The 27,288-nt window shown below is 43.9% G+C and overlaps 1 protein-coding gene across 1 annotated transcript in view; it reads right to left on the reverse strand.

Moving 5' to 3' along the window:
- The window catches only part of BRAF (B-Raf proto-oncogene, serine/threonine kinase), a 1,627,514-nt gene that overhangs the window by 1,348,505 nt on the left and 251,721 nt on the right, over positions 1 to 27,288 (reverse strand). The window contains exon 3 of the mRNA XM_044088485.1: positions 5,876 to 6,142. Within this exon, the coding sequence (XP_043944420.1) occupies positions 5,876 to 6,142 (267 nt within the window). The remainder of the gene's footprint in view (positions 1 to 5,875; positions 6,143 to 27,288) is intronic.

The raw sequence follows: 27,288 nt of genomic DNA on the forward strand, positions 1-27,288 counted from the left end.
TGTTAGACAGAGGTACAGTATACTAACATCGAAAAAGGGCATCACAAAATTAATTTAAAATGGGTGGCGAAGCCAAACACACTCTGGCTAGGCTTATAAATGCCCTAGGGCAGATAGCCTAGTATGAACCTATGAACCTGTTATTGGGTCCACTAAAGGATCCACAGGAGGACACCCAGGAAGTAGATGGGCCTGTGCCAAATGCCTCGAGGAACACCAACTCGTCTGAGGTCAGTTTTGGGCACACCCACCCTTGACGTAGGAGTTCCATGATGTCTACAAAGGAGACATCCTCGGGGGTGATCTGTGGGAACCTTACAGCTCCTCCAAATCAGTCTTCAGTCAGGACTCGGCACCCAGTCCAAGTACCTCCTTTACGTCCGTTATGAGGAACCTCCTCAGTGGGACTCTCTGGAGGACTCGGACACATCCTGCTGTTCCCTCAGCAGACCTTCTTGAAGCAAAACGGCTACACGCTGTCCCTGAGAGGAAAAGATGGTCAGGACCATACCCACAGTAGAGGAGATGGGAGAGTCCAAGGACGAAATGGTCAAGGGTCTCGAAGGCACCGAGAGAACCCTCTCACCACATCAAAGGCTGAAGGAGAACGGACATTCAGAGAAGTACTAGCGGGAGCCTTCCCCTCTGACCCGACAGGGGAACAAGAGCTGAGACTCCAGGAGCAGAGATGCCGAAGGGAATACTGCGCTCCGACACACTCGGAACAGACAGCAACCTGTCAGATCCAACCCTGAGACTATGGCTCCAAGAGCTCAGATCCGACCTGGTCAGATCCAACATGCTCAAGGCAATGGCCAGCAAGATACAAGATACCATCGGGGCCAACCCCGAGGGTCCTTGGATCCAGGGGCTCCAAAACCACAGGTCAGATCGGAGAAGGAGTGATCGGTATGAAAAAAAGGCTGCAAGCTCTCCCCTCCAAAGGGATACAGGACAGGCAAGACTCCCATCTGAATTTGGGTGCAGCTAAACCTCCACATCATCTTATCCATCTTCGCTTCCCTGAGGCTCTGGGTGGAACAGGAGGATGCGGCTACAGACACCGGTCTGGAATGCCAGTGAGGGGAAGCCCTGACAGGCGACCGGATCTGGGATTCCTCCAGCTCTGGGGAGAACCTAGGGGAATGGAGCCGGGGTGATCCACGCCTGACTTCTGGGTTAACTTTTGGTGGCAGGCTGGGTGGGGCCAAGCGGTTAGGGGACAACTTCCTCAGCCTATCTTTCCTAGACTTCTCCCCTTCCTTGGACCTCTTGCTGGGAGTTTGAGTCCCAGAAGCCAGGGAAGAGGAAGTTGCAGCTGCTGCTCCTGACGAGGGGGGAATAGGGACTACAGTCCCCGAGGAAGGAAGTAGTCACTTCAGGATAAGTTCATCCCGCCTGTCCATGTTACTAGCAGCCCTGAGTATCCACAGTCCAATGGATTAGCTGAGTGTGCAGTTCAAAGTGTGACACACTTGTTGTAGAGATCAGAGAGAGATGGTATCGATGTTTTTCTTAACTTATTCAGTTTCAGAAACATTCCTCGAGATAACTTGCTTGGTTCACCTGCTCAGAGATTAATGTCCAGACAGACGAGAACAACTTTACTGATCAGTAAACAATTGTTAGTACCACATGTAAACAGTTAAGGCTCAACTTTCGAGAACTGGTCAGTCACAAAAGTTGTACTATGATAAGTCCAGCAAACCTCTTAGACCATTAAGAAGTTGTGAGAATGCAAACATCTAAAGGATATGACCGAGTGAGTATCATCAAAAACCTATGCAAAGAACCGAGATCTTACATCACACAATCTGAAGGAATGCATTTCAGAAGGAATCAGAGACACTTACTGCCAGTCTCCGAACCAGTGACAGCAGATTACCTGTGCCAGAAACCATTTCTCAGAGTGACTCTACACTTGTTCGAATTCCAGAGGACAGTGATTGTATTTTCTTCAAATAATCCTGAAGTACTCCCTGAAGTTGCAATTGTAAAAGAATCCCGAGAGACTGTCCCTGGTGCTAAACCCAGTCAAAGTTTTTATGTGACCAGTACAGGTATAATTTCCAAAACCCTTTTCAAGATACACAGTGACTTGGACTTGAATTCATTTGTTGTTCTAGGTTGCTCCGATATCTAGCTTGTCAAAAATCTTTTGTTCTCCTACTGCATGTCAAACAAATCAAACAGGGAGGCTTTAGATCATTGTGTGTACTGTACCTAGTCAGCCACTGTAGCTTGATAGCAAGTACATATAAGTTTGAGCACATGCAAGATCAGTGCCATTTATACAGTCAGAGTGAATGCACGCATGAATAAAGGATGCACATTCAAGTCCGTCTGAAGTAATGAGTTAGTCATTTAGCTTAAATACATGTTCCAATTACAGCTCCTTATGTGTTTATGTACAACAAAACAACTTGAACCCATCACAGTACATACCTTTGCTTGAGGATCTCCAAGATGTCTCCAAAGGAGATGTCATCAGGTGGTGATGTCAGGGACCCTTCCCCCTCATCAAAATCAGTATAGTCTGTGTCCAGCTCGAGGAGAGTCTAACTACCTCCTCTTGCACTTGCTCTTCCTAGGAACTTCTTTTGTGAGATGTTCTGGATAAGTATCGGAAGATACAAGTATACCCTGCTGAACAGCATGGAGATTTTGGGCAGGCTGTCCCTGTGGAGTAGAGTGTTAAGGGCTGAAGGCACAAAGACGTATGGGTCCAGAAGAAAGATCTAAGGGGGGAGGAATAGTCTGTCCTCCAGAAGCAGAGAACACGCTCTACACAACCTCAAAGGCAGTGCGCTCTGGGGAGAAGGATGCTAATGAAGCCAAGAAGACAAGTTTCTGGACCATCATCTCCCTCTGACCCGAAGGCAGCCCATTCGAGGTAGAGGTTGGAACTGAGTTGCCAAATGCCGAGGCTCCAAGGGGTGGAGTAAACTAACACTTAGGGCCTGGCAATAATGCTACAGCTCCAAAAGTCAGACAACTCTGACACACTCAGAGCTGGTGCATTTAGAGAATGTATTGTAGCCGAAGATATGATAATCTTCAGATCTGACACAGGTGATCCTGGCAGAGTCAGATCCAAGGGCTCTGAAGCTAAGTGTCAGGATCAGAGAAGGAGCCAAGTTGGGAGGAGTAGCATTGTTAAAGGTCTCTGGACCCGAAGAGGTAGGAGCCAGGAGAACTACCATCTGAAACTGTGCTGAGAGAAACTTGATCCTTCTTTCCACATCTGCTTCTGTCAGGCTCCTGGAAGAATGGGAAGAGCAGGCCACTGAAGGAGACCCAGAATGGCAGCACCTCTCTGAAAAAGCTGATGGCAGTCTGGAAGGGACAGAGTCCAGACAGGACACACCAGGTCTAAGAGAGTGGTTTCGGATCAGACGGTATTGGATCCAATGAAAACAGATCGCGCATCTGATACAGACAGATCTGAAAATGTAGTCTTCAGATCTGATCATTTTGATACTTTATGGGCTGGCTCCGTGGTAAGATCAGAAGATAGAGTGGAGGATCCACAAGGGTCCAACAGACATTTTCTGGGCTCTTTTTGTCCAATTTGGAAGTTTGAGCTCCATATAATGACTCCAAGAAGGTAGTCAACAAAAGACCTTTCAAAATAAAAAGTTATGTACTCACCATAAAGTTCCATCTGTGTTGCCCATTTTCATTCTTCCTCAACTTATGGGTTTGGATCCGAGGAACCTCCTCCACGTGCAACCTGGAAAGGGCCTTGGGCTTTTTGAACCACATTTTCTAGTACCACATTGATTCCTGGACAAGGATCTTTGAGGGGTGGAAAAATGTACACCCACAACAGACAGGGTCATTCCAGCCTTTTCATACCTGGACAATGTATCTTTAGCTATGAGGCTAAAAAAAGACATGCTGTCAAAGTGAGCACTGATGAACAAAGACTTGAAGGGCTCCTGCCAAGTCACTTAAGTGCATCCAAGGGTGCCTCCTTATGGAAACGCCAGAACCCGCTGCCCTCGAGGTTCCTTTGGTTACATGCAAAATTAGCCCCATGGAAGAATTGGAAACAGGGTAGCCAACTGAGAATCACAGACACCTGTACTTCATCAGAAACAGATCCTGAGAGGGTGTCAGAGTTCCTTACTCAGGTCTCTCTCTAACATGGTGAAATGTGACAAATAGTTCAGAGATCTTAAGATGAAGGTCGCTGAAGCACAGACACTTCCCAAACCTGTCCATCGCCTGAGATTCCTTGTTTGGTGTATGGACAGTGGAACTCTCTTCAGCGAGTTCTTTTGTAGTGGCAGCTGCCACTACCATGCCATGAACAGGCACCTCTTTTGCTCAGAACTGCTCATATTTCGGTGCTGTCATAATTTTATCCAGTCTCCTAGGGATTGGTTCAATGATGCCCAGGGCCTTCCATGCCCACAGAAATATCAACTCTATGAGCTCATCAGTGGGCAGGGTCACCCAGGAGGTAGATGGGTCAATACGGAAAGCCTCCAGGAATACAGACTCCTCAGACAAAGGGTTGCTGGACTTCCAGCCACCTCTCTGCTTCAGGATTTTCAAGGATGGAGAAACTACCACAAGGGTAACATGAAAAGAAAATTACCAACAACGATAATCAAATTAAATTACACTAAGTGTAGGATAAGGGAGGAAAAAATGTAAACGGACACCAAGAATAAAGACAGCAACAGACAAAATGTTTTCACTTATCCAAGCAGAAAACCACTAAAGCTCAGTGATCATGCCCGTACATGAATGTGGCAAACGAGATCTGACGTATGGCAGGAGGTTAGATCATTATGGGCAAGGGATGAGCTAGAGTTTTTCCAGTATCCATGAGCTGTAAAAAGCAACAGAGTCACATCCAAGGGTCAGATCCTGACCCAATTGTTGAGGAATGAATGAAAACTGACATCATCAGATCTGTGCCACTACACAGGCTAAGCCTGCTAATACTGTCATGAAGCATGAAGCTGCAGAAATTTGAATGCCATTCACTTCTGGAACCAAGAAACGAAGTCCAAAGAAGCATGAGAATGGCAGGTGCCACTAGTATACTTACAAAGTAAAGCCAAGTATTTTAGAATTCAATACTGAAAATTGTCTTCATCCTGGAGTCACAGATTAAAAGGTATCTGCTACCCTGGCACATGTTTTAATTATCTGGTGATACAGTTCAGTTTATATTTTAGGATAGAACGGCATTTTTATAACCAAGTGAAATACATTAGCAATGCAAGGTACAAACAAGTTCACCATATTTCTAATGCTGTCTCCTCAACACAGGTCACAATACAGTCAGTCTGATACCACATTTACCTTTAAGATAAATGTCTCAGAAGCACAGCTACATGCCAGAAGGATTTCAGACTCCAAGGTAAATCTGCCACATGTTAACAAGATAATTTATGTACTTAAAACTAATTTTCATCTTCTCATGTTAAACAGCATTATGGCACTGATTTCACCACAGTAATAATAAGCAAGTCCTGAAATGAGATCAAAGTAAAATGCAAACAAATAAAGGTAAATAATTAAAATGATAATATAAATGGCTAACAGCAGTTAGTTCAGAATAACTAAACAAGAGTTAAAAGTAACAGTCTAGAACATTATGTTGTACAGTAAATCCAGATAAAACCAACCTAAATACAATTTCATTCTTGTAACAGCATATGACGAAAACGTTAAGGAGAATGATGCATCTAATTTTATAAATTCTAGCGAAGTTGAAGGAAGCCAAGCCTAATATCCAATGCACTAAGATGTCCTCTGACAAAGTACCTTAAAATATGCAATGCTCTAATTCCTGCCTACTGGCACCCAACATAAGAAATGTTTACCGCATACATTGTTTGTAGCACTAACTCACCACTGTCCTCTGTTTATTGGGAAGGAAGACTCGAACAATGGGCTTCTGTGGGGATTTGGGATTAGTCCGTGAGACATCAACAGGGTTTTGGGAAACCATTAACGATGAAGGAGCAACTGTGAGACTGGAAGCTATACTGCTTTCAGACAAGTTTGTGTCCGTTAAAAAGGGGAGAAGGGAAATCTCTGTTCCATTTCCCATAGATTCTAATAACTGCTGTTCCCTCTGCTGCAGGGCATCCAGTTTGCTGGTGTATTCTTCATAAGCCTAGGGGAGAAAAAAAAAAGAATTTTCTTGTATGATACAAACCAGATTTATTACACATTCAGACCTTACAACCCATATTGTTAAGATGAGCAAGATCTCGTAATGCACTAACTTCTAACACTGTAAAAACTAAGGAGAAACAAGAGAAAAGTAATGGCATGAATGACAGGAGCTGTGTTTATTACACTTTCAAAAAATTACAGCTTGAACTATTAAATGAAGCTAGTCTGCTGGTATAATCTAATTATGGAAAATAAATAAATAAAAAGAAACAAAGGTAATCTCTTGTATGACAAAACTTAACCTGAATCACTAAAGCAAGCACATTTTTACTATTCATTAAACCTGTAAAGAAGCAAATGGAAACAAAGGTAATCACTTATATGATAGATATCATGTTCAATACACATTAATAAATCAATTAGTAATTCCTTTAAAGTAAGTAATATCTGCAGTCTCTTTTTTTTCCACAAAATACACAATGTGTTACATTTATACAATTACACAAAGGTCAACACAAAGACAGAAGTCAGAGCTGCACGGCACAGGTCTTTCCCTCCTTCAGTGGACTAGACACTCGTACTGAAAAGTACAGTTTTGTACCTACCATAAATGTAGATGTTTGAGTGCTCATACAGCTGCAGTCATTACAGATGGGTTATCCTGCCGTCAGGCGGGTCCTCGGTCAGCCGAATTCCAAAGTCTAGGTCCGGCGTCGGTTGTCGTCGCCTCTTCCCTGACGTCAGTGCGGCAGGGGTATAAAAGAGGCAGTCGACGCCATTTTCTTCAGTTTTTCTTGCCCCAGATGTCAGGTGCCCCCAGAAGGAAGGCAAAACATAATGTTATGCAAACATGCAATATAGAAAAATCAAAAAACAGTAGTTGCAAGCAAATACACCATAAAAGAATACCCCAAATAGGTTGTATGATAAGGTGTTGTCATAAGGCCTGTCCTAAGAGGGGATGGAGGGGGGGCAACTTGGACTGCAGCTGTATGAGCACTCGAACATCTACATTTATGGTAGGTACAAAACTGTACTATGTTCATCGTGCATACAGCTGCAGTCATTACAGATGGGAAGAATCCCAAAGCTAAGTAAGGGTGGTAGGCACTAAGTGGAACTAGGAGGAGCGAGGATGCCCTGCAAGACTGCTGTGGCAAAACCCGCTCTAGATTTAGAGTATAGTGGAAGGTGATAGTGCTAGGAGAAAGTGTGCACTGAACTCCAAGTGGCTGCTTCCAAAATGTCCTTGGTAGGGTCCCCCCTGAGGAAAGCTGCAGAGGTAGCTGTGGCCCTGGTGGAGTGGGATCTGATGCATGCGGGCACAGATTTTCCATGAAATGAGTAACAAAAGCGTATGCAGTGGGCTATCCATTTTGAAATTGTCTGTTTGGAAATAGCCTTTCCTTGAGCACCTGTAGCATAGGACATAAAGAGTTGCTCAGATTTCCTGAATGGCTTTGTTCTGTCCAAATAATAACAAAGTTGTCTGTGAATGTCCAAGGAATGTAGTAGTCTTTCCCCTTTGTTTTGTGGATTTGGATAAAAGGTAGGTAAGTGGATAGTCTGATTCAAAGCTACACTGGATACTACCTTTGGCATAAAGGTAGGGTTGGTTCGTAAGGAAACTCTGTCCTGATGGAAAATGATGAATGGTTGCACAGCCATGAGGGCCTGTAGCTCCGAAACCCTGCATGCTGAGGTGATAGCCAGAAGAAAGGCGGTTTTCCATGACAATTATTGTAGTTCTGTTGAAGAAGCTGGCTCAAAGGGGGGGGAAGGGTCAGCTTTTCCAATACGAAGTTGAGGTCCCAAGCAGGGACTGGTGGTTTCCTTGGGGGTTTTATATTTTTTGCCCCTCTGAGGAACTGCCTAAAGTGAGAATAAAGGAGGATCAGTGTTGTACTGTGCAGAAATGGCTGAAGCGTGGATCTTGATGGAGGAGAAGGAAAGTCCACCATTAAACATCTCAGCTAGGTACTGTAAAATTTGAGGTATATTTATTCCCCAAGGATTCTGACCCTTTTCTTGATTCCAGGCACAAAATCGTTTCCATTTGGCAGAGTAGGCTTTTCTAGTAGAAGGTCTTCTGGCCTCCAAGATGACATCCTGCACCTCCTTGGAGAGGAGAGTCTGTTGGGAAATTAAGGAATTCTCCATGCAGCTAGATTTAGGGTTTTGAGCTGGCTGTGAAGGGTTTTGTAGTTGTGCTGGGACAACAGAAGAGGGACTAGAGGTAGGATCCATGGTGGGGAATGTGTCAGGCTCTTCAGGAGTGGATACCAGTGTTGTCTTGGCCAGTCTGGAGCAATGAGAATCATTTGCGGCCTCTCTGCTCTGGCTTTTAATAGAACTTTGGTCAGTAGAGGAAGAGGCGGGAAGGCATAAACTGTCAATGTTGACAATTGAAAAAGAGTGCGTCCACTTTCCAGGCCTGTGGATGATAGGTCCTTGAACAAAATTTTTTCAACTGGTAATTTCTGGGGTTAGCAAATAGATCTAGGTTTGGCTGCCCGCATGCCTGAGTTATCTTTGTGAAAACTTGAGGATGCAACTTCCATTCGTGTGGATCTGTCATATTTCTGCTTAGGTTGTCTGCCAGTGTGTTTTCCTTCCCTGGCAGGAATTGTGCCTGTAGTTGAATTTGCAATTCCAGTGCTGTGTTCCATAGGGTCATGGCTTGCCTGCATAGGGGGTATGAATGAGTTCCCCCCTGTTTATGTACCACATCACTGTGGTGTTGTCTGTCCTTATCAATAACTGGCCTGGATGCAGTAGGTGTCTTTGAAGGTCATAAGAGCATTTTGCACGGCTAGCATCTCCTTTTGGTTGATGTGTAGGTGCTTCTCTTTTTGGGACCATTTTCCCTGAATGCACTGATCTGCCATGTGTGCTTCCCAGGTGTAGTCTGAGGCGTCTGTTGTGATGATTTGAGTTGCTTGAGGTACACAGAAAGGGAGACCTGTGTTTCTTTGGCATGTTTGAGCCCACCACAAAAATTCCTTTTGAAGGCATGGAATGAGTGGTATAATTGTTTCCAAGCTGTGGCTGTGTTGAGACCATATGTTTTTTAGGTACCATTGACGTTTCCTCATATGCAGCTTTGCACATGGGATTAGAAGGATGCAAGATGCCATGAATCCCAGAGCCTGCAGGACTTTCCTTGCAGTTAGCCTGGTGAAAGTTGCCATGTTGCTGAAGTATTGAGACAGTTGCCCTTGTTTGTCTGGCGTGAGGTAGGCCATCTGGGTGGTTGTATTCAAGCTGGCACCCAGGAAAATTATCTGTTGAGAAGGTATTAGTTTTGATTTCTTTTTGTTGACTGTGTATCCCAGGAAGTTTAACAGTTTTATTACAAACGCCAAATGCTGCAATAGTATGTCCTTGCTGTCCGCTTGGATCAGGCAGTCGTCCAGATATGGGTAGATTTGTATTCCTTGTAGTCTGCAGAAGGCGATTACTGATGCCAGGCATTTCGTAAACACTCTGGGTGCAGTAGATAAGCCAAAGGGCAATGCAGAGAATTGGTAATGGGTTGAACCTGCAAGAAATCTGAGGTATCTTCTGCAATCTTGTCTGATAGGGACATGCAGGTATGCCTCCTTGAGGTCCAATGTTACCAGCCAAGACTCCTTGCCCAGCATGGGAAGAAGCTGCTGTAATGTGAGCATCTTGAATTTTGGCACCTGTAGATATGTGTTTAGGATGGATAGGTCTAAGATAGGTCTCCAATCTTTGTCTTTCCTTGGTACCAGGAATAGTCTGGAATAAAAACCTTGACCTTGTTCTTTTGCAGGTACCTCTTGAATTGCTTTCATGTCTAGGAGTGCGGAAATTTGTCTTTGTGCCTCTGCCCTTTGATTTTGTGGCAGGTTTGGCATGCCTCTCATTTTTGGAAGGGTGTGAAAGTGGAACTTGTAGCCTCTGTCTATAATGTCCAGAATCCATTTGTCTTTTGTAACAATATGCCAATTTTTTGAGAATAATGCCAGTTTTCCGCCCAAAGGTGCTGCCAGTAAAGCTTTGCTTGGCAGGTATAGGGGGAAGTCATTGTGTCCGTTTTCTAAATGACTGTGATCTATCTTCTCCACCTCTTGGGGTTGGTGCTTGCCACTGTCTTGCTCTGCAAGATCCTTGAGGTTGCCCTCTACCCCTTGGGCGTCTGTATCTGCCCCTTTGAGGTCTGTCCATGGCTGGAAAGGACCAATTTTTTGAAGGCCAGCTTCTGCTGAAATGTGGAGGTTGTACCTGCAGGAAATCTTTCACTGTTTGCATTGATTTCGCTTTTTCCTCCATTTTCTTTAGTACCTCCTCAGCTTTAACACCAAACAATACATCTTTTTGAAGTGGCGCATCTAATAATTTTGCTTTGACATGATCTGGTAAGGTTTGCTCTTTGAGCCAAGCATGTCTGCGTATAACAGACCCCGTAACAGCAGCTCTACATGAGGCCTCTAAAGCATCAAAACCACACTGCAAGGTATGTTTACCCACTTGCTCTGCACCATGCAACAAATCCTGCAACTCTTTCAAATCTGGTTGTTCTGGCTGTGTCATTTTGCTTTTCAACTGAGATAAAAACTGTTGGTATTTTAACATATGGAATTGACAGTTTAATGCCCTCATGGTTAAAGTGGCCGAGGTATACACCTTTTTCCCCCACCTTTCTAATGCTCTGGAATCTCTCTCTCTGAAGGTAATGGGTTTTTAGCAGTAGAGGCCTTAATTCCCTTGGGACCCTGTGAAGTAGTTTCTGGGTCAGCAGTATGGCTTTTATATAAGAACTGGTGAGAATCAGGAACCCGGTAATACCTGTCTGGTTTAACAGGAGCTGGAAGTAAAGAATCTGGATTAAGGCTGGCTTCTGTGTACACATCATCCAAAATATCTAAAACAGGAGGGATAGCCAGGGGCCTATGCTGGGGGAGCAGTAGAAATTCCCTGAGCCTTTTCTTGGAATCTGAGTAATCTTGGCCTTCCCAGTGAAAGTGTTCCCTCAATGTATGCAGGGTTTCCCCAAAAGAGTAGTCCTCAGGGGGGGAGACCGAGGGAGTAGACTCCTCAGCATCAGAGTCTTCGAATGGGGAATAGGCGTAATCCTGGTCCTCAGAGTGTTCTGAGATAATGGAAGGGTAGTCTTCCTCTAATCTGGGTCTTTTGTCAGAGGGGGGTTGAGAACCCCTGATAAGAGTAATCAAATCCTCAGCCATTTTAAGCATCTGCTTTTTAGGCATGGGGCCTTGAGAGGAGGTCTGAGGACCCTGTTTTTTGGTTTTCATGGCTGCTTTAGATTTAGTGAAAGATTTAATAGAAAAGGTGGAAGGCCTGAAGACGCCTTCAGAAATGGCAGGCCTGTCTAAATTCTGAGTTTCCCCGCCAAGGGTGGCATCGGTATCTGCAGTAGGAATGGGGACCGAGCAGCCTGCGACCTCGGGTACTGAAGTCACCGGTAATGTAGTTTCATCGGTACTCAGGGGCTGCGTAGGCGCCTCGCTGAGAACCGGTAGTCGGCCTAAGCGTGGTCTCAGTAGTCGGTGCGGACCTCGGATGTCGGTCCTTATCTTTGCGTCTTTTGCTCAAAACTGGAGTCGGGGTATCCGACGACATGATATAATTAAATTTTTTGCCAAAATAATGAAGGGCGAACTCCGTCCGGCGCTTAATAGTGCGCTTGTTGAATCTAGCACAAAAACGGCAGGCCGAGACGTCGTGGTCTGGGCCTAAGCAAGGTATACAGAAAGAGTGGAAATCCTTATGCGGTATTTGCTTCCCACATGAAATACAATTATTAACTTTGTCTGACATCGGTCTGAGGCAAGAAAAGTTTCTCCAACGGGGTACTTAGCTTTAAAGAAGACTTTGGCTGAAATACTTTCGTAAATCTCAGGAGCTAGCCGACCAGCACTTGCGAACTGCTTCTGCTTTGGGCACCGTGCGGCAAGAAACACTGAAGAAAATGGCGTCGGCTGCCTCTTTTATACCCCTGCCGCACTGACGTCAGGGAAGAGGCGACGACAACCGACGCCAGACCTAGACTTTGGAATTCGGCCAACCGAGGACCCGCCTGACGGCAGGATAACCCATCTGTAATGACTGCAGCTGTATGCACGATGAACATCTGCAGAACAGTGCTTTTAAAAAAGCAAAGATAATAGAGAGATGTTTCTTACAATGAATAATTAATGTTCGAACCTGACAAAAACACACACCGGGAAATGCCTACTTTAAACACATTTATGGTCCAGTGGAAGCAACTGGCACAGTGTAAAAAGCAAGTAATGTCAAACATCCTACACACTTCCTCTAATTTGGGCGAGTCTGGGTAAGTAGTATGCTATGGCATAATGATACCAGGCATAGGTGACCTAACTTTTACAGACAAAAACAGGTGGGAGTGTAAAAAAGCAACATTGTTTCCGTCACTATTCCAATTCACTTCATTGCGCAACAGCTGCAACACTGGCCATACAAAGTTCTTCCGAGAAGCACACAATCAAGTTAAGAATACATTGGGCAGAAATGTTTTGCCTACTTCCCACCTGCCTTTATAGCAAAGTACATCTGCTTCAGAAATTAACTATCCATCCAGTTTTATTTAACAGGACAGAACACGGATTCACATGTACCTTTTTCTAATTCAGATCAGGAGCATTGTATGGTTAAGGGATTTGCTCAGTGTCACAGCGAAGGCAAATGGAAGCTAAACTGTTAAATATCGAAGAGCAGGTTCATTCTTGGTAACAGGCAGACTAAGGTCAAAAGCATTAGGACCATTTGGTAAATAAAACTTTCCCATGCTACCAATTACTCTTCCCCTATCCTATCAAGCACCAGAGTGCTCAACCTCTCATCTGAAGTTAACTACATAAAGCTAATGAAGCCTTCTTTGCAAAGGATGTGGAAGACTGAAAGGTACGTCACCAAGGTCAGACCTGCTCTTCCAAATCTAATGTCAGTGTAGGTGACAAAGTCATTAATCAACACTACTGGGTGGTAACTCCCATGAGAACATGCCTTTGGATAATGGTAGCTCCAAGCGAAGATCTTGATCTGGACACGAGTCTGTAATGCTTCATGGAGTGTTAACAGAAGACCATAAAACCATTTCTCAAATATCATCAATGACTGCATTCTTGAAAAAAGCTACTGATATACCTAATGCTGTAACAGAGGAAGCTGGGGATTAATAGTTAAGGATTCACTATACTTATTAAAGCAAGACTTGATAAAATTTGATAGTCTGTTAAAAGATTTTTGAAACCTTAGGACCTAGTTTCTAATAAGAAAAGGAAACAAGGTGGGTGTCTTTTGATGAACTTAGGTCTACTACTATATGCATCATCATCAATTAAAGTATTAATCATGTGATACAACAATTACTCCCCAGAGTACATAAAAATGCAAGCAAATTAATGTATTGGTTAAAACTTCATTCAGTACTGACCTTGGGCATAAAGAATGGAGATGCTCAAAGACTATCTTTATGAATGACCAACTAAAAAGACTATGGGAAGCACCTGCAATTCCAAAATTCTTCTATATGCTGTCAGTACCACTTAAAAGACTTTTACAGGTAAGAAACTTCAAATTCACTGAAAAAGCAGGTACAGGAGGAGTAGTAGTAGTAAAGATCAGTTTTATCACAAAGTGCAAGTACCAGGGAGGTACTAGACCTCACAGTAGAGGCCTCAACAAGAAGGCACTTCTAATGAGAACAAGAACACTTGTCCATCTACCTACTTAACTGAATAAACTACTGGAAACTTCAACAAGGGAGGGTATCAGAGTGTGTCTCAGATCAGCTAGCTAAACTGATTTTTACCTGGACGTATCCTTTATACTCTCTTTCTAAATGTAAAGAACCTGTAACATGATGTCTCATTCCCAATCACCCATTCAGGTGTAAAAATGTGTGAGAACGTGAAAAAAATTAAAATGTAGAAATAAATGATACTGCACACAAATGCAGGCAGCAGTTAACTTTTTTCCTAAGCTCCATGAACTCTGATCTAGTTAGTGACAATTACAGTACAGTATGCAGTGTTGGTGGTACAGCGGTAGCGTTGTTGCCTCACAGCAAGAGGTTCTCCTGTTTGATTCTCGGCTGGAGTGCCTTCTGTGTGGAGTCTGCATGTCTTCCCCGCGGTTGGGTGGCCTCCAAAAGACATGCGTGAATGGGCGTACCTTCGTTGAAGCTTGTGCGTCAGGGCTGGTAACTCGGCACGTAAAAATCAACTACCAATCATTAGTGGACCGGAGTTCTGCTGTGGCGACCCCTAACCGGGAAAAGCCGAAAGACACAAACAAATACCAGAATGAGTTCTACCGAAATAGGATGAGTAAGTAAATTGGCTAGAACACAGTTTGGCGATATTATTATGGTAACTTACTAAGCTACCCAAGTTATTTTATCCAAGTTAAAAACAAACAAAAAAAAACCACTCAGCTAAGGAAATGACCATAGTGCACTCTACCCAACTCCTCCAAACCTGATGTCAGCCAGAGTATCTCATTAGCCTTCTACCAGACATTTCTCATTTTTCAAAGGTACAAACAATTTAAAAAAGTTATGTATTTTAGTCTTTCAGCTTTTATTTTGTTTAAATGTTAAATATAAACAGATTCACTAAACATTGCAAAATACTTCTTTATAAGTATTAAACTGTCAGGCAGTAATTACAGCAGTGCAAGCTATTTGCGCACTGCAAGCAAGCATTTTGCTTAGTTAGCTACAGATCAGATGTAAAAAAGTAATTAAAATGTTAGCCAAGTTTCTTGCTATTGTATCACAGATATGAAGACATGCTATTGTTTCACCGATATGAAGTCAAGACAATATACAGATATACTACGTCATCAAATTTTTCTGCTGTATCCGGCTGCTATGGTTAGTCAGCTGCAGAAGAAAAATACATGCTACAAAAAGGTATTAAACAGATTACAATTTAACTAAAATGGCACAGACAAAATGGGAGGGATACTGGCCACGTTAGAGACTTCATGGTACATTACAGACAGTAACAAAGAAATAGCCATTATTAAAGGCTTTCTAATGGATTAAGGCCCAATACTACAAGTCCTGACAATTTGAAAATTAAACTGAAATACGAAAAGCCTGTGAGTACAAAAACCTATGAAAAGAGAGAAAAAAAAGAAGTTATGTACCTACCATAACGTTCCATGTTAGTCATCTTCATCTTGCCTTCTTCCTTGCTGGTTGGGATCAGAGCCGATCCTCGGCTCCGACTCGGCCATCTTCAATAGCTTGAGAGCTGTTTACTGGCTCGAGGCTATCCCTTATCACATGATGCCTAGCGACAGCGACCCAGATCTCGTTTGAAATAGCTAACTCCAGACATAGCAAGAGAAAAAACAGTCCAAAACAAATAGGTTGACTATACCTGCCATATTCTCTAAGTCAGTAGAGGAAACAAACCAGAGAATACCCAGCCAGTGAAATGAGAACTCCTCTCGGTCCAATATGACAGGGGGACGGAGGGTGGGACGCAAGAAAGAAGGCAAGATGAAGACAACTAACATGGAATGTTATGGTAGGTTCATAACTTCTTTATGTTAAGTTGTCTATCTCGCCTTCATTCTTGCTGGTTGGGACAGCATCCCTAGCACCTAATATCCTGGGTGGCTCATTGGAACAGACTCTTCAAAACAGTGGAACCAAAGTCAGCTCTGCTCCTGGAGACCATATCCAGCTTGTAATGAGAAATAAAGGTGAGAGGATTTGCCCCCGTAAAAGCTGCACAGATAGAATCCATGGGCAACCTAGACTGGAAGGCTACAGAGGTGGCCAAGGACCTAGTAGAATGACCTTTCGGTTTGATAGCTAACTCTTTGTTCCTTAAGTGGTAAATGAAGGTAATAGTGTGAGACAACCATCTAGATAAGGTCACCTTGGAAACTGGGAGACCTTGTTTGCCTAAGGCATAAGAAAGGAATAGCTGGTCCGACTTCCTTATTTCCTTAGTTCTGTGCAGATAAAAACGCAATTGTCTATGAACGTCCAATTGGTGCAATTTGTACTCTGCCTTGTTGGTGTGATTAGGGAAAAACACAGGAAGGTCTATAGATTGATTTAAATTATTTTCTGAGCAGACTTTAGGAAGAAAAGAAGGATTAGTCCTCAGAGCAACCCTGTCCTTAAGAAAAACCAAGTATGGAGGACGAACACATAGTGCCTGAAGTTCGGAGATGCGTCTGGCTGAAGTAATAGCTACCAGAAAGAGCGTCTTCCAAGATAAAAAAATGGAGCAGGACGCTGCTGGTTCAAAAGGGGGCAGAATTAAGGAAGTTAGGACCAAATTAAGGTCCCAAGGAGGAGGGGGCTCTCTCACTGGAGGCCTAAGGAGAGTCATCCCTCTCAAAAAGACTTTGCAGAGCTTATAAGACAATGTTAGAATTTGACAACCCAACATGAAAGTTAGAAATGGCCGCTAATTGAACCCTGATCGTAGCTTAAGCGGACCCGGAATGAAAAAGTTGTGCTAGGAATTCCAGAATTTCGTGGACTGGGGCTGAAAAGGGATCTACATTCCTAGCCTCTGCCCAAGAAAAACGTTTCCATTTACTAGCATAAGGTTTCCTGGTTGTGGACCTGTGAGAGCAGACAATCTCACGTACAGACGGGGAAATGCTGGGAAGCCTGGCTAAGGTTGGAAGTGGAGCAACCAAGCTGTGAGATGGAGAGTTTGGAGGGATTGATGCAGCCCACCTGACTGATGAATCAGTAGATCTGGAATTGGGTCCAGAGTCCAGGGCTGATCAAGAAGGTAATGGTGCAGGAACAGGAACCATATCTGTCGAGGCCAGTAGGGGGCAATGAGGATCATTTTGCAACCCAACGATATTGCTTTCTGTATGAGTTTCGGTATCAGGGGAAACGGAGGAAAGGCATAAAGAAGTCCCTGAGACCAATCGTGGACTAGAACGTCTCTGGGTGTGTTACCTGGAAGTGGAAGAAGGGAGAAGTAGCTGCTGCATTTGCTGTTGAAGGGGGTGGCAAAAAGATCGCAGCAAGGCTGTCCCCATTTGCAAAAGATAAGATCCGCAACTTCCTGATTCAGAGACCACTCGTGAGGCATAAGGATAGCTCTGCTGAGCCTGTCCGCTATGACGTTGGACCTCCCAGGGATGTGCGTCAAAATCAGAAAACGTTGGGAAGAAATCGCCCACTGCCACAGTCTGAGTGCTTCTCGACACAGGGGGTAGGATCTGGTTCCGCCCTGCTTGTTGATGTACCACACTACTGACATATTGTCTGTTTGAATTGCAATGGTCCTGGAAGGAAGAGTCTTGAAGGGCTTGCAACACTAGGAGCACGGTTCTCATTTCTAGGACGTTTATGTGCAGATGGTACTCGTGAGGTTGCCAAGGCCTTGGACTGTCCTGCCCAGATAATGCCCCCACCACCCTATCAGGGAGCATCTGTAATCACTGTGGCTACCGGAGGGGGCTGAATGAAGGGTCTGCCCTGAGTCACCAGTGGGGAGAACATCCACCATGAAAGGTGCCTTTTGCATGCTTCTGTAATCAGGATCATGTGAGACATGGGTAGCTCTTGGAAAGACCACTGTTGAACAGAAGCCACCGAAAGATCCTCATATGAAAGGGGGCCAGTGGGATTAGAAGAATGTCTGCTGCCATGGAACCCAGAGTTTGAAGGACGAACCTGACTTGGATCCTTTTGCTCTGCATTAGAATCTGTACTTGCTGATGGATTGTAGATACCCTTTCTAGCGGTAGCCTATGTAAGTGATAGATTGACAGAGAAACGAGGCAGATTTTTCGAAGTTTATTGTAATGCCTAGCTGGGAGCAGATTGTGAATGTGTAGTCCCCTGGCTTGTAGGAGTTGACGCCTGGTAGTAGCAGTGAGGAGCCAGTCGTCTAGATATGGAAACACCTGGAATCCTCTACATCTCAGGTGAGCCGTGAACCACTGCCATACATTTGGTGAACATCCTGGGGGCTGTGGTGAGACCAAACGGCAGAGCTCTGAACTGGTAATGACTGGCTCCCAGCCGGAAGCGAAGAAATCTCCTGGAGCGCCTGTCCATCTTGATATGGTAGTACGCGTCCTGAAGATCTATTGAGCACATCCAATTGTCCTGACCCAGAAAGGGTAGAATGGACTGCAGCGTGACCATCCAAAACTTTGTTCTTTGTACAGACCTATTTAGTCTGCTGAGATCCAGAATCGGTCTCCAGTCCCCTGTCTTTTTTGGTACCAAAAAGAACCTTGAGTAAGTTCCGGATCCATACTGGTCTGCCGGGACTTCCTGGATGACTTTTTCTAGCAGTTTTGAAACTTCTATTACTGCTTGGTCCTTCAGATTGGGTGTAACATTTGGAAGGGATTTCTTTGACGGTACGGGGGTTGATGGAAGGGAATTTTGTAACCTCCGGATATAATGGACCGTACCCATCTGTTTTGTGTTAAATGTTGCCAGGCTTTTAGGTACAGTGAAAGTTCTTCCCTGACTGCCTCCAGAGGTGAGCAGCCGGGCAACCCTTCAGGGATGCTGAAAGGGCTTATCAGAGAAAGATTCTCTGTTGCCCTGGTTCTGCGGACCCCCTCTGCCACGAGAGCGGCGTCTGTTATTACTGTTCCCCCCTCTGCCTCTGGAGGAAAAATCGCTACGTGTGTCAGGCAAGGCTCCCTGGGATTTTCGGAACCACATCTTGCCACTCTTCTGACCTTTGGGGTAAGGTCTAGAGGGAATGGAAAAACGGACTCCCACAGCAGAGAGAGTCTTGCCTTCTTGCTCACACCTAGTCAAAGTGCCTTTCACCTGTGGTCCAAAAAGAAAGGAACCATCAAAGGGGGTGTTGGTGAAGGACGCTTGAAAGGGTTCCGCAAAGTTACACAGCCGCATCCATGCATGCCTCCTAAGGGCCACACCCGTACCTGCGGCTCTACTAGCACCATCGGCTGCATAGGAAATGAGCCTCATGGAGGAGTTAACTACAGAATTAAGCATCGCCAGCTGGGAAGCTACTTTAGATTGAGCTCCCTCAGCTGATGGATCTTGAAGGGTATCTCCAAGCTCTTTAAGGAGATCCCTCTGAAACTGGGTAAAATGACATAAGTAGTTCAGTGACCTCATAGAGAAGGTCGCAGAAGCGAACATTCGCTTCCCGTATCTGTCCATCGTTCTAGACTTCTTGTTAGGAGGATGGACATACGAAGAGGTCTCCACTAACTCTTTTTTGGTGGCTGCTGCTACCACCATGGCATCAACAGGAACACCTTTAGTAAGAAATTGTTTATCCTGGGGTGCTGTGATGAATTTACCAGGTCTCCTTGGAGTTGGTTCCACTGTATCCGGAGCTGACCAAGCCTTTCAAGCCACCACTGACATAAGTGGATCGAAAGGTGGAGAAACCCAGGAGGTGGAAGGTCGGGAACCGAAAGCATGTAGAAATACAGACTCATCCTCGGTAGGGGCTAGGGGATTTACAGTTCCCCCTCTGCTTAAGCATTTCTAGGATGGCTGAGAAGAAAACATCTTCAGAAGGGGATCTCGGGGACCCTTCCGAGTCATCTAAGTCTGTATCAGAAGTGACAGACTCGGGGGAGTCGATGTGCTTCCTCTTGCACTTCTTCTTATGAGGGGGCTCCTCTGAATGATCAGAGGAGGCCTTGGAAGAAGAGGAAACACCCAATGGGGTGTCCTGGAGCATCGGTTCCCTACGCCTGGGGCCTGGAGGAGGAGCAGAGGTTGGCACAGGCACTACAGGGGACGGAGCCAGTGGGGCTGATAGTGGAGCTGACTCAGTGGCTAGCACACTCCTCATGACATCGAAGGCATCCCTGCCATGATGCAGAGAAAGCTCTGGTTCCGAGGAAATAGGAATCTTTCTCCGCACCAAGGAAGACGGCTCCGAGGCCGATGTAGGAGCAGAGCTCACCTGCGCCGAAGCTCCGAGAGGGAGAACGGGGTCGGACAAGGGTCCGATGCCACTCGCCCCCTCGGAGCAGACGAGGGAGCCTCAGCGCCCAGATCCCTCGACGGACGGCACCACTGAGGGGATCAGAGCCGATGTCGGAACCAAAGGAGAGAGTGTTATCGGAGCAGACGGTTCCACTACTCGAACCCCAACGAACTCCGGCTCTGAACTCATTGGAGTCGGAGGAGGAACATCGAGAGAAGTGGACGAAGCAGACACCTGTTGAGGAGAGCTGGACAACATTTTGGCAAGTGCCTGCGACTTTAGCAACCTACTGACCACTCTCTCCACATGGTGATCCGACAGCCTAGAGGATCAAGAGGAGAGAGAGGATCGGTGACTACACTCGCTCTGAAGTAAAGGAGACCGAGGAGACAAATACACCGCTTCTAGTGAAGGGGACCTCAGCCTCTTGTGACTCCGCGACAGCTTCAAAGTCCCAGATAAAGCAAACGGGGAGATTGTCTTATCGGTGCCAGCCAGAACCGGTGGAAAGTAAAATCTGAACCGAAGACTGCTCCGAACTTGGAGCCGACGGCTTGGTGGGTTTAGGGGATTTCACAGGCTGAGAGCTCTTGGCCGGTGAATCCTGGGGTTTTAAAAGACCCCTAAGAATAAGCTTATTCTTACACTCCTGCAGGACTCTTCGACTAAAGGCATGGCAGATAGAACAAGAGCAGACAGAACAAGAGTCCTGCACGTGCACAGCGCCTAAACAATAGACGCAAGAAGTTTGCCCATCTGTCAGAGACATTTTCTGACAGCATGAGTCACACTTCTTGAGCCCAGAAACCTTGGATTCCTTTGACATCCTTAAGAAGGAAAACAGCAATTATAACAGCAACTATCAGAAGCAATATACAGTCTACACAAAAAACACATTCTCTATAAGACTATAGCTAAAGGTTTTTTTTTTTTATAAATAGGAAAGCTTCTAACTTAAACGGCTAGCCTATGAGAGAAAGGTAGAAGGGAAAGCCTCTAACTTGAACGGCTAACCTGACAAGAAGAGGAAGGAGGGGAGAACTCTCTAAGTTAAACGAGTTCTACAAGAAAAAGAAGGGATACTACAACTAAACACCAAGTATCACAAAACAAGACTAATGTTAATGATAAAACACTAAAAGTGTTGAATTCTAGAGTAAGAAAGTTATACAAAAAACTTTATACGAGCCTGAGCCAGAAAAACGACACCTCGCAGCTGAAGCGGCAAACAAGATCTGGGTAGCTATCACTAGGCATCATGGGATAAGGGGTAGCCTCGAGCCAGAAAACAGCTCTTGAGCTACTGAAGATGGCCGAGTCAGAGCAGAGGATCGACTCCAATCCCAACCAGCAAGAACAAAGGTGAGATAGACAACTTAACATCAGCAAATTCCAAGCCATTAAGTTTGGCTCCCCTCATATAGATTAACTCCAAGACTTCTGCATCTCACAGTAAAGGAAATACTCAGAGGCATCACAAGCTCAAAACTGGTATACATATTCTTCCCACCAAACCAGTTTGTACTAGCAGTAAGTGGAATATTCAGGCATACCACAACCGTGGAATTAGTTTCTACCCCCCCCCCCCCACATACACACACACACTTGGAGCAGGGGAATACTCAAACACCACAATCTTAGAATTAACTTATATTACCCCTACACACATTCTTGCTGTTCCGAAGACTGTAGTTTCAGTCCTTGGACTTACAATGGCACCTATCATTTTCACTTGGCTTCACAAAAACACCTTACGGTTCTAACACAGGAACAGTAATAGGCAAGTGATCACAAGAACCCTAAGATGCTTAGCCACATACACCCCTAAGCAGATGCACTTAGTTCTTTCCACCCTTTACAGACAGTTAATAGTAATTACCTCCCAAATGCAACAGGGCTATACATTTTTATTCTCTTTTTACTCAGTCTTCACAAGTTTTATGGTAAACAGCATGGGAAAAATGTGCAAGTACTTAAATAAAAACTTCTGCAACTCATACACAGTTATCTGTACTGGTAGCATATCTAAATAAGACTGCAAATTCATGGCAATGACCAGCATTGCTCCTACTACTGCTGCAACTTTCTGGGTATCCGTCTTCCATATTGCTCTTACTTCTCCCTGCAAATCCTGGTATTTTATGACTGTCTCTCTCTGCACGCAAGACACTGTAATCACTGGGTGTAGCAATTTCAATGATCAATACTACTTTTGACTTTTTTTCATAGACTACTATATCTGGTCTTCTCACATCTATTTTTTGAACGGTTGGTTATGGGTAATCCCATATGATATAAACTTTATTATTCTCTATAATGGTTTGTGGCTCATGTTTCTAATGCTTCTCAGCTGCTTCAATATTGTAATGTTTGCACAATCCTCAATGCAACAGTCTTGCCACATTATTTATACCTTTCAGTATAGAGGTCCTCTGCCATTAGTGTATCATATCCAGCAACAAGATGTGCAACTGTTACTAGTTCTGTTTTACAGAACCTGCATTTGTCTGTTCAATGGAGTTTGTAAACTAACATGTACGTAGTAGTCTATTATCCTGGGCTGCTAATATTAACCTTTCATCTTTTGGTTTAAAGTCACCACTCTTTAATCATTCCTGCATCAGATCTTGTTCAACATGAGGCTGTTCTGGTTTCCAGTACTTGCAATACGCCTTTTCCACATTTCTTGCCTTCTCATTTGATCCTTCTCCTTATATTCCTTCCTTTGCTTTTTGGCACATTCAGTTGCTGCCTGATTTTTATCTACTTCTGGTTTGGTTTCCATTTCTACCTGACACAGACATTCTGCTAAACTAAGCAGTGAAGTTATTGTAAATTTATTCTCTTCATGGTTCAAACCTTTCACTATGTTTGAATCTGGTGAGGACAGTAGATATGTTTGCAGTCCTATGACTGCAGATCTATACACGTAATCAATTTCGAACAGGTCCATACTGTCTTCAGAGTGTAGAATATATAATCTTGGTATATGCTAATTTTTACATATCATTTGAGAAGCATGAAGTATTTGCCTTGTTTTCCTGTCCAACTGATCCAACACTCTGAGGCCAGTCAGTCTCACCAAAACTTAGTAAGAACAGGAAAAGCAAACTGGTTTATAGCTTGGACTTTGTTCCTAGATGTCAATATTAATTTTAATCTTCTAAAATATTCCTTACTGATTTTGTTTGCATTTGTTCATGTTTTATTGGCGATCCTTCAATTCCCAAATATTTATGTAGTCTCTCTTGCTCAAGTTCCTTTATATCACGTTCCAGTCCCATATTGATATTTTCTTGGTCCTGCATCTTTCCTGCTTTAAGTGTTGCTTTTGCACATTTATTACAACCAAATAACATTCTTATAAATAACAATAAATTATGTTAGCATGAATTCCAGTACATAGTTTGTACATCATCGGAAGGCAAATTATTGCTCTATAGTTTTTGGGATAGCTTGCAGGTTCACTCTTAAGGAGGAGTACCACTTTTCCTGTTGTTCACCAGGTTGGTGTCTGTCTGGGGTGCACATTTAAGTAGTCTTTCACTCAGGGCTAAATCTTGATGTAAAGATGTTAATACTTTTAGGCAGAATTTAGATACTGCATCTGGGTATAGGGTTTTCTAGTTAGAAGCTTTTCTTAATTTTGTTTCAATTTCTCTTTCTATTACTTCATCCCATTTCATTTCCGATGCATTTGAACTTTCCATTCAGTATCTTTGTTATGTTCCACAGGGTCCTCACAGATATTTGTCCAGAATGTGTCTATTTCTTCTTTTTTGGTGGTATTTTTATTCCTTTTGTTTGCTAATTATCTAAATAACTATTATGGGTCATCAATAAATTGCTTACTTTGTACTTTTCCTTTATATTTACTTGCCCATCATCTCATTTTTTTTTTGCCTGTGCTGTAATCTTTAGTTCATTTGCAACAGTGTACGATAGACCTTGATCTGTTCTAATACTGCATTGCTTTTATCAGTTCTCTCCAAGCATTTTTGTTGATCTGTTCCTTCTTCTAACAGCGACACTTCGTCTTAATTGTTTTAATGTTTTCTCTACTTGATAATTCCACAACGGCATTTAATTTATTCCCTTCCTTTCCCTTACTGTCCTGTATTTTTGTGGAAAGACTGTTTAATTTACCTGCACAGTAATATACCCCATTTACTTCTAACACATATATCTGTTAACAGTTTTGATTACTGTGTTCATTTGTTTTATCAGACTTCTAACATTCTGGGTCTTACTGACTTTCTGTAATCTATTTCTTTCACTGACAGAGATGGCTAGACATATTAAGATCAATCAACTTTTCCCTTGAATCTTTTTTTTTTTCTAAACCAAGGGCACATTCTTTATTCTCAGTTTCCTGTGGGCATTCCAGAACACCTTCCTGTGACATGCCCTCCAGTTGCATACCACATGATCTGCTGCCCTTTCATATGGAACTCACTCGCCTATCACTCCACAACACTGAGTGCATCAGAGTTGCCAGTTGTTCCTGCTCTTTCCCTTGCTGTGTAACCTCAGCTGAACTTCTGTACTGGTTTCCTACTGAAGGCTCCAGAGTACGCTCATGTGGCAATTGATTAGGATGCTTCCCATTCCACGCATTTCTCCTTAATATTGGGACTCACTGTTCCATCAAGCTGTGATGTTACCAGAGCTGGATTTTCTACATTAAATCCTTCACTTTGCAGATAATCCCCAACTTCTGTTTCCAGCTCTTTCACTTCTCCATTACTAATCCTCTCTTCTACCCCCCCCCCTTTTTTTTTATTTTTCATACTGTAAACTTTGACATATCTGGATACCTTTGCCTTTATTTCTCTTCAAATATATTTGATAGTTTTGTATTGATTAGTTTTGTTTTCTCCTTTGAATAAATATTGCACCATATCAAATCACTTTCTTTTCCATGTCCATATCTTCTTCAGATATCTCCTGCTCCACCTGTTTCTCCTTACTTTGGGGCCTCATTGTTTCATCATAGGTTGGTACTAGGCTATCTGCCCTAGGGCCTATACAAGCCTAGCCATAACAATTCCCTGGTTATTTCTTCCCACAGTATTTACTTCCCAGGACCCCTGTCTAGCAGGGAGACTGACCTGATCCCTGGGATGAATTTCTTATCTCCCATCCAATCATCAAGGTTCCTTTTGAAGACGGCCAAAGAGGCGCTCTGCTTGACATGAGTCTGGGAGTCTCTGGGTCAGGAACCTATCCCTCCAGCATGTTTTGCTCATTGTGATGACAAGGTTTAGATTCCTGCAGCATGTCGCTCTGAGGGATTGGGATTTCTTTAAGTGCATGTCCAACAGCTCTGGGTTTGACATGGCCTTGTATGTTAAGCAGAGATCGGCTCTGAGTAGACTATATGTGACAGAGTATAGCTGGAGTTTTTTTTTTTTTTTTTTTTTTTTAGAGGGTCAGCATAGGGCATCTGCTTTAAGCCTGTGATTCTTTTGGGGAGGTATTTGTGTGGCTTTCCAGTTGTTGCAGATGTCTTGAGAGGTGCATACCAAACGGGGCGTTTTACTCTATAATGGGCCTAATGAAGGATGAGCACAGTGGGACAATGACCTCCTTTTTTTCTGGATGAATTGCTCTTAGTGATGAGGTGTGCCACATAGAAGGATTTTCGGACTGATGTGGTTATCGAAGGTGAGACCACTGCCCACCTGTGTCCCCAAGTCTCTTATCACACTTTCGGTGTTTAGTGTACTGCCACCTATGTGGTAATTCATGGGTACTTGTGTTTTTCCCTAAACAGGATAACTACACATTTTTTGGCATTGAGCTTGAGCCCATAGCTCTGGCACCAAGCATCCGTTTCTGTAAGGCCCTTTTGCAGAATATCCACATAATTTGGGGATTCAATAATGGCTCCCAGTTTGCAGTCATCTGCAAACTTTGTTAGCCAGAGTCCCTTAGTGTTGGCCTGTACTTCAGAGAAGTAGATGCCAAACAAGAGCGGCCCCAGGACTGAACCCTGAGGTACTCCACTTGTCTGGAGCTGGATTTGGAGTCGGCTACTTTTACAGTGTGGGTTCTGTCAGTAAGCCAGTTGGCAACCCATCGAGTGTTGTAGGAATTAATGCACAGCTTCGTAAGTTTATCTATGATTCCAGAGTGGGGGATGGTGTCGAAGGCCTTGGCGAGGTCCAGATAGGCTGGGTGGACCACCTTACCCTTGTCCACGGCTCTGGAGACTGATTTGAAGAAGTCAATCAGGTTCAGGAGACAAGATCGGCCATTCATGAACCCAAACTGCGTGGGGTCCAGTGTTTGAAGGCTGCCAATGTCTTTGTTTATAAGTTCCATGGCCTTGCAGATCAGGCTTATCAGACTGATGGGGCGTTAGTCCCTGGGATCCAAGGTGGATTCCCCCTTGTGGAGTGGGATAACTGTAGCTGTGCACCACTCAGTGGGCACAAAGCCTGAGGTGAGGCTATGATTAAACATGACACTTAGGTGAGGTGCCAGTTCATTTTGTAGCTCATGTAGTACACAGCCTGGGATGTCGTCTGTTCCCATGGATGCTGTATTCTTAACTTTGGAGAGTGAGTTTTTTTTTTTTTACCTGTGTGGCCATTATTACCAGAATTTGGCAATCTTTCGGTATTGAGATGAGCTATTTAGGGGGTGAGAGTGGGGTGAAGTTTGCAGTGAATCGATCTGCCAGAATATTGGTAATATCCTTGGGATCACTATATTTAATGCCATTCTGTTGTAGCTCAGAGCAGATATGAGCATTGCCATTTAGATTCTTACAATAGCTATAGAATTGTCTTGTGGTTGTCTTTGGAATCTTTGGCAATTTTATTTTTGTAACTAGCTTTCGAGGATTTTATGAGGGATCTCAGCTTCTTACTGAGGCTGGTAAGGGAGTTTTTTGCATCCTGAGATTTTCCTCTTTTCGGCAATAATTTCTTCTTTTTGTTGTAAAGTTTGTTTATGGCAATTGGGGATGGCATGATTCATGCATGGGTGGATGTGCTCGTACAGTGCCTTAGTGTAGGATTCAGCAGTCGAACTTTCAGTTCCTGTCTGCATAGGTGTCATGAAGTTTGTCACTTCTGACTTGAGTAGCATGAAGTTGGCTTTGGAAAAGTTTTTTACGGAGGTTTCCTTACTGGGGGGTGGGGTGGGATGTGGATGTCAAGGGTGAATAGCTTATGGTCAGACCTGA

Source organism: Protopterus annectens, chromosome 11.part0 (assembly GCF_019279795.1).
Source record: "Protopterus annectens isolate FY-2018-M chromosome 11.part0, PAN1.0, whole genome shotgun sequence".
NCBI classification, from domain to species: domain Eukaryota; kingdom Metazoa; phylum Chordata; order Ceratodontiformes; family Protopteridae; genus Protopterus; species Protopterus annectens.